At 45.3% G+C, this 7,672-nt stretch overlaps 1 protein-coding gene across 1 annotated transcript in view; it reads left to right on the top strand.

Moving 5' to 3' along the window:
- scin (scinderin) overlaps positions 1 to 2,203 on the top strand; it is a gene marked incomplete at its 5' end in the record, with an annotated part of 80,604 nt that extends 78,401 nt beyond the window's left edge. Inside the window, 2 exons of the mRNA XM_080851467.1 lie at positions 1,413 to 1,473; positions 2,012 to 2,203. Of these exons, the coding sequence (XP_080707593.1) occupies positions 1,413 to 1,473; positions 2,012 to 2,136 (186 nt within the window). The 3' untranslated portion in view covers positions 2,137 to 2,203. The remainder of the gene's footprint in view (positions 1 to 1,412; positions 1,474 to 2,011) is intronic.
- Between the last annotated feature and the right edge of the window lie 5,469 nt (positions 2,204 to 7,672).

Here is a 7,672-nt window from a genome sequence, read left to right as displayed (position 1 = left end):
TGAATGTGTCTCAAGTGATTGTAGTATAACGACACCTGTGTCTGGAAGGTCCATTCACTGGTCAGTATTCAGTAATCAGTATTACTGGCTATTGTTAAACCATTAAGACCCAAGATCACTCTAAGCAACTCAGAGAAAAGGTTGTTGAAAAGTATAAGTCAGGGGAAGGATACAAAAAAATGTCCAAGGCACTAAACATCCCCTGGAATTCTGTTAAATCCATCATCAAGAAATGGATGGATTGTGGCACATGTGTAAATCTGCCTAGATCAGGCCGTCCTCACAAACTGAGGGGCCGTTCAAGAAGGAGACTAGTAAGATAGGCCACCAATAGACCTATGACTACTCTGAAGAAGTTTCAAGCTTCAGCAGTTGAGATTGGAGAAACTCTGCATACCACCACTGTTGCCTTGGTTCTTCACCAATCTAAGCTTTATGGAAGAGAGCCACTGTTGAAAAAAAGGATCGACTACAGTTCGCCAAAAGGCATGTGGAAGTCTCCATGGTCAAGTGGAAGAAGGTTCTGTGGTTTGATGAGACCAAAGTGGAGCATTTTTTCAACAGTGGCTCTCTTCAATGAAGCTTTGATTGGTGAAGAACCAAGGCAACAGTGGTGAAGCTTGAATATACCAGCTGCTGAAGCTTGAAACTTCTTCAGAGTAGTCATAGGTGTCTTGGTGGCCTCTCTTACTAGTTTCCTTCTTGCATGGTCACTCAGTTTGTAAGGACGGCCTGATCTAGGCAGATTTACACATGTGCCATATTCCTTCCATTTCTTGATGATGGATTGAACAGAATTTCAGGGGATGTTAAGTGCCTTGGACATTTTTTTGTATCCTTCCCCTGACCTGTACTTTTCAATAACCTTTTCTCTGAGTTTCTTAGGGTGATCTGTGGTCTTCATGTTGTAACAGTAGCCAGGAATACTGATTACTGAATACTGACCAGTGAATGGACCTTCCAGACACAGGTGTCGTTATACTACAATCACTTGAGACACATTTACTGCACACTGATCCCCAGATCACTAATTGTGAGACTTCTAGCACCAATTGGCTGGACCTCTGTTGAATTAGGTCAGTCTATATAAAGGGGGTGATAAAGGGGGTGAATACTTATGCAATCACTTATTTTCATTACATATTTGTATTTAATTTACATAACGGTGTAGAAATATATTTTCACTTTGACATTAAAGAGAGCTATTTTGTGAATTTTTTTGTCCAAAAAGCCAACTTATATTGACCAAGACTGATTTATAAAAGCCATAAAAGGGTAAAACATCCAAGGGGGTGAATACTTACGCAAGGTACTGTATGTGTGTGCGTGGGTGTGTGTGTGTGTGTGTGTAACTTCATTCTGTGTGTGTGTGTGTGTTACATGATTGTGTGTGTGTGTATATGTGTCTGCAGGTGTTTATATGGATTGGGAAAGATGCTAACGAGGTGGAGAGGACGGAATCACTGAAATCAGGTAAACAACTGAAATCAAGTAAACAACAACAAACTGTATGAACAAACAAACTCTGGGTCTCATCATCATCCATCTGCAGAGAAAATACATGACACACACTATTTACTCTGACACACACACACACACACACACTCGTTAACACAAAGAATCACACACACTCTGACACACACTCTTAAACACAAACCAAGCCAGCCATGAGCGCATTAGGCTTTGCTTACAAGACTGAACTGCACATCTTAGGGATGTTTGGCTTATGTGTGTGTGTGTGTGTGTGTGTGGCTGCAGAGCCCTGATGTGTGTGTGTGTGTGTGTGGCTGCAGAGGCCTGATGTGTTTGTGTGTGTGGGTGTGTGTGTGTGTGTGGCTGCAGAGGCCTGATGTGTGTCGTCGGTGTGTGAGTGTGTGTGTGTGTGTGTGTGTGTGGCTGCAGAGGCCTGATGTGTGTGTGCGTGTGTGTGGCTGCAGAGGCTTGTGTGTGTGTGTGCGTGCGTGGCTGCAGAGGCCTGATGTGTGTGTGTGTGTTTTGTGTTCCTGCGCAGCAAAATCCTACATTGAGACAGACCCGTCGGGTCGGGACAGAGGCACGCCAGTGGTTCTGGTGAAGCAGGGCCACGAGCCGCCCACCTTCACCGGCTGGTTCCTGGCGTGGGACGCGGCGCGCTGAGACGGCGATCACGTGGCAAGGCGCCTGAAGTCGCTCAACGTCCAATAGAGTAGCGCTGGGCAGTACAAGTCACAGGCACACTGCCAGGACGCCGCAGGACAGGCGCTTTTCTTTAAAGTTTAAACAGTTTTTATTTGTATTGATTAAGCTCCTGATCAATAAAGAGGCTCAGACTTGCACTGTTTCCAGGGTGTTTTACTTATTTAATTTGGTTTACAATGGAGATGGTGGTGTGTGTGTGTGTGTGTGTGTGTGTGTGTGTGTGTGTGTGTGTGTCTCAATGGAATTTCCTTTAGTTTTATATGTTTACTGTAGCCAAGACACTAGGAACTATCTTAATGGAGTTTAGTTAAGTTTATATGTCCCCACCTGTAGACTGTAGCCTGCAGACTGAACACTAGGAGCTGTCTCAAAGGAGTTTTTGAGTTGTCTTTGGAACCTTGGAACCTCAAGAACTCCTTGACCGAACTGAACCCATGGAATTTCTCTGTCGAGCACAAGAGGGCGCAAAGACAGCAGGCGAAAGACGTTAGCGCTTTTCATTCGTGAGACATTAGCGCTACTCGTGAGACATTAGCGCTTTTCACTCGTGAGACATTAGCCCTATTCACTCGTGAGACATTAGTCCTATTCACTCGTGAGACATTAGTCCTATTCACTCGTGAGACATTAGCCCTATTCACTTGGAGACATTAGCCCTATTCACTCGTGAGACATTAGCTTTATTCACAGTGTTGATAGCATATCTGTGGACACAATGTAACCAACACTGTGTACGTGTTGTTCTGGTCAATGACTTGTACAACCGCTTGTACAAATACTTCCATCACGCTCGCACTCCAATCTTTTGGCCACAGGTTGAGTGACGCGAACAGGTGGTGGGGGTGTGTCCGCAGACATGCGACCAACACAACCACTGGCCAATCACAGGCCAGGAAAATGGGAGCGCTGTTCGGGAATGCAACCAACCAGCGTGCTCCCTCACTCCTGGGCTGTTCTCGTGTGCTCGAACCGACTGGTAGGCAGCCCCGAGACTTTCAGTGGAACCGCAGTCACTGTCACAGGAGCCAAGACTAACCGAGAAGCAGCTTGCGGCACAGGAGGACACACTGTTGATCTGCTTTCATGCCGGGCTTCAGACAGTCGTGCGTCTCTTCCAAATATAAAGGTATGTTTTCACCTGCTTGTCGTGCCATCATGTACTAGAACACGCCGCAAATATAGCAAGTGTGGAGAATATGTTGAATTTGACGGGGAAATATAAGGCTTTGTATATTTACAGCGAATGAGATGGTTGCGTCTCTTTATTAATTGTAAGGTTAAGGGTTCGGGGTACAGTCCAATCACCTGTCGCTGTGCGGAATAGGCTGCAGACTGATACAGACTTAGACACTAAGGGCCTGATTTACTAATATGCGAGCGCTGCTTAATCTGCGTTCGCATATTAACGCACAGTGTTTTTGCGCATTTTCCGTGGTATTTATCAAGCCAGATCTGCGCTGGGAAAACTGTGATTACTCCGCCCTTTAAAGAGCCTGATTTACTAAGATTGATTTGCGAACGCATCTTATTCTGCGCCTTTGCCAGGCGCACATTAACGCACAGTGATTCCCCGCATTTTCCGTGATATTTATCAAGCCAGATACGTGCTGGGCAATCATTATTTAGCGCACCGTTAAAAGACTGGAGAACTTGCCAGCAAGTTACTGCCACCATGGAGATTCGAGGAAGAAAAAACTAAGGTTCAGCGAATAGATAGCGAGATAGATATATTGGTTCACGTTCGCTCAATCATTGAACCTGATTCAATGGGTTATATTGTTGTTTTGCCCGCCATCACCTACAGCGAGATGTTTAAAAGAACACGATTATAAATAATATGCTATTGGTGGCATTAATGCATAAACTGTCTATTATAACCATATAGGTGTGTACATGGCGAGATTAATACTTTCTGGGACATGGGTTCACTACAATATATCCCCACTGAAACAAATACATTTACCAAGTAGTCAGGCCTCTCCAAAATCACCGTTGCTCAATCATGAATAGATGGCACTATTCTGGAAGATAAAACTGTCATGGACAGACCACTACCACGTAAGTAATGGTCATGTTGGCATCACATATGACCTGGACATTCATTGAATATGTGTGCTTTCTGTTTCGGTAAACGTGTTCGTGGATTGAAGGTGGGACTGTTTGCATGTGGGTGCAAGCAATGGTTCCAATTACGTTCGGAAAGTTTGCGATTTCAAAAAAAGTCCTGTTTGATGTCTCTAATTTCAACTATGGCAGTGGGGAAATGTATTGACCAGCGCACCGTAGCAATGCGTCGAGTACCTGGGTGAATATTTGGCTGAGTGAAGGCTGAGATATGACAACTGCTGCTATAACTGTTTGAAATGATCCGATACCAAAATTTGTAATGTTGTCCTGAGTTTAACAACTGATGGAATGGAATGTGATCTCCGGTTGGAGGCTTCGATGTCTCTGATCTGGTTCAGAAGTATTGCGTGGCTGGTTAACCTGTACCGTCTAATGATTTGTGGATCGCTTAACTGAAAAAGTGTTATACCAGTTGGAAAAATTATTTCTGTGCGCTGTCTCTGTATATATCTTCGCCTTGCTCTTATAACTGGTGCAATATCAACGTTTTCAGACTCAATGGAAAATGCGCTTCCTGGTTAAGACGTGCTTTTAGGAGGAGGAGAAATTATCCCGCAAATTGAGACGTGCGCTCGACAGGCAGTTTTAGTAAATACCACGCAATACATCATTAAGCGCACCTACCTTCTCTCCTCCCATTAAATTGCGCTCCATGCCCACGTTCCACCCAGGTTTCCACCCACGTTTCCGTGCCCAACCCTGTTCACACCCACAGGTGTTAATATGCGCTGCGGCACCTTAGTAAATACCGTTTTATGTTTACGACCGCTATTTTACGCCAGAAATGGGCGCAATCCTGTTAGTAAATCAGGCCCTAAATGTGCTCGTTACGGGGTGTTTTAGTCACTTTATTAAATGTGCTCGTAACGGGTGTTGATACAGACCTGGGGCCGTATTCACAAAGCCTTTTATCTTACCACTAGGAGTGCTCCTAACTCGCGCTAAAACATTTTAAGTAGGAGTAATTTCTTAAAAGTGATTCACAACGCCTCTGAGACCTACTCATACTAAGGATAATACCAACTCCTAAGCTTAAGATAAAAACTCTGTTGCTATGGATGACGTTCAATTCTCATGCACGAGTTAAGAAGCGGTGCGTACGGTGATTGGTTGCTGACAGGCGCTCTCATTCAAAACTCAGTCCTAACGTCCCCCTAACTATCCCACTAAATCAACAGAAAATAAGAGAATAACCTAGGCTTCAAATTAAGTCATATTAAATAGTAATGGACAGTGCACTTAGCAGAATGCACACGCATGATGACAAGTTTGTGCATCCAACGAGAATGACGCTTTGCACGTTAAGAGAAAGAGAAATTGCAGAAAAAAAGACGGAAATTGCATGAAATCAAGGAAGTAATAATTAAAGCACCCTGCAAACTATTAGGTAATCAGCATATTTCCAGCCCTTAAACACTTCAAATATCAGTCCATACGGCTCTTTAAGTCCTCCTGTCATAATGGACGAAACGAGGGCTAGATGTAAGAGAAAGCCGAACTGGTCCCAGGACCAACTGCTCCTGTTGGCCCAGTGTGTGCTGGAGAGGAGGGAGGTTATAAAAGCTAAATTTGGCTGTGGGGTGACCACAAAAAAGAAGCGTGAGGCATGGGAGGACATATGTGTTAACATAAATGCTTCATTCCCTGCCGTGTGTCGCTCTGTCGATGACTGCGAGAAGCGGTGGTATGCACTCCAGTCAAAATGTAGGATGGAGATTGCGGACTTTAAAAGAGCCGTCGCTGCTACAGGTAAGTCTTTTTTAAAGATTTATTGCATTCTTTTGTGAACCGTATTTGCACGACTTAATTTAGGGACAGAGGCTACAATGATAGGCTGTATGACGTTGTTGATTAACTGAACCCTTTTATGTGTTGGGGGAGGATCTGCACCCAAACCTCTGTCCCCAGTGGCATCGGTGGTCTACAATGTAATCGGGTCGGACACCAGCATAACTGGCCTCGAGGGAGCAGTTGATCCTGCAGTCCAACTATTAATGGAGATTGAGGGGTAGGCTGTGCAATAATTGCAATAGGCTGCATGAAAAAGGTTTTTGTGTAATTTTTAATTAACAAATGAAAACCCAATTCCCAAAAATGTTGGAAAATCTTCTCCAATCTCTCTCAGGGGAGAACAATCAAGTCAACGTCCTCTTCCAGCAGCCCGTCCTCTCCCATCTGCTCTTCCTCTTCCAGCCCTTCCTCTTCCAGCTCTTCCTCTCCCAGCTGCACCTCCTCTCCCAGCCCTTCCTCTCCCAGCTACCCAGCTTCTTTCAGCTGCTCCTCTAGGCCTCATGCGTATACTTACATGTTGTAGTTCAACTGTGCTCCCGGTTGTGGATTGAGGAAGGGTGTCAAAAGCCATGCCTTGCATGGATAGCCACTGTCACCCAACAGGTGGCATCCAGCAGGTACATGGTGCCGCTCAAAAAGCTGGTGCAGACCGCTCTCCATTAAAATGCGCGAATCGTGAGTAGATCCAGGCCACTTCGCAACAATATCCATGATTGTGAAATTTGGATCAAACACTATCTGCCTATCAATGGCGCTGCCTTGTTGCGGCGACACACAACTGTAGCCGCTTGTGTGCGTAATTGTCTAAATTTGTCCTTCGTATCTCGTCTGTCACGTCTGAACCAGTTGCGGGAGTTGAAGAGTAGCCCATTACCTCGGAATTAATATGGATATGTTCAACACAGTGCTTATGAGCATGCTTACTCTTGGGACTGTTGTGAACCATGGTCAAACCAACGCGTCTCACAGACTGCAGTACAGTCGGGACTTTTTAATACAATACAACTGTTCAGCTCCATGGATCCTACGCGATGAAATTCCACCAGAGATTCGCAGGCGAGGGTCTGCTTGCTTCAATCGGCATACAACGCCGGAGGTGAGGACTCATGGCCGAGGCAGCGGATCACGGTCGACAGCAGCGGGTCGGGTGAGAAAGCGTGGCCGGAAAGGAGGAGTGCGACAACGGCTACGCAGAGCTGGCTTGCGCCGCTTGCCACTTCCCTCTGTCATACTCGCAAATGTGCGATCATTAAGGAACAAAGTTGACGAACTGCAGGCAAACGTTAAATGCATACCGGAGTATAAGAATGCCTGTGTCATAGCTTTGACTGAGACTTGGCTAAAAGAACATGACTTGGGCCAGGATCTTGAAATCGATGGCTTTGGTCAGCCTATTCGGTTAGACAGAGACACACAGCTGACTGGCAAAACACAAGGAGGGGGCGTGTGCATATACGTCAACCCGCGCTGGTGCACAACTATCACAATAAGGGAATCTATCTGCAGTAATCATATCGAACTTTTATCTATCTCATTGCGTCCGTTTTATTTGCCACGAGAAATTCCCCAACCTTTT

Source organism: Sprattus sprattus (genome assembly GCF_963457725.1).
Source record: "Sprattus sprattus genome assembly, chromosome: 14".
In the NCBI taxonomy this organism is placed as follows: Eukaryota; Metazoa; Chordata; class Actinopteri; order Clupeiformes; family Clupeidae; genus Sprattus; species Sprattus sprattus.
The sequence above is the reverse complement of the archived record's forward strand: the minus strand, read 5'-3'. Positions and strand labels throughout refer to the sequence as shown.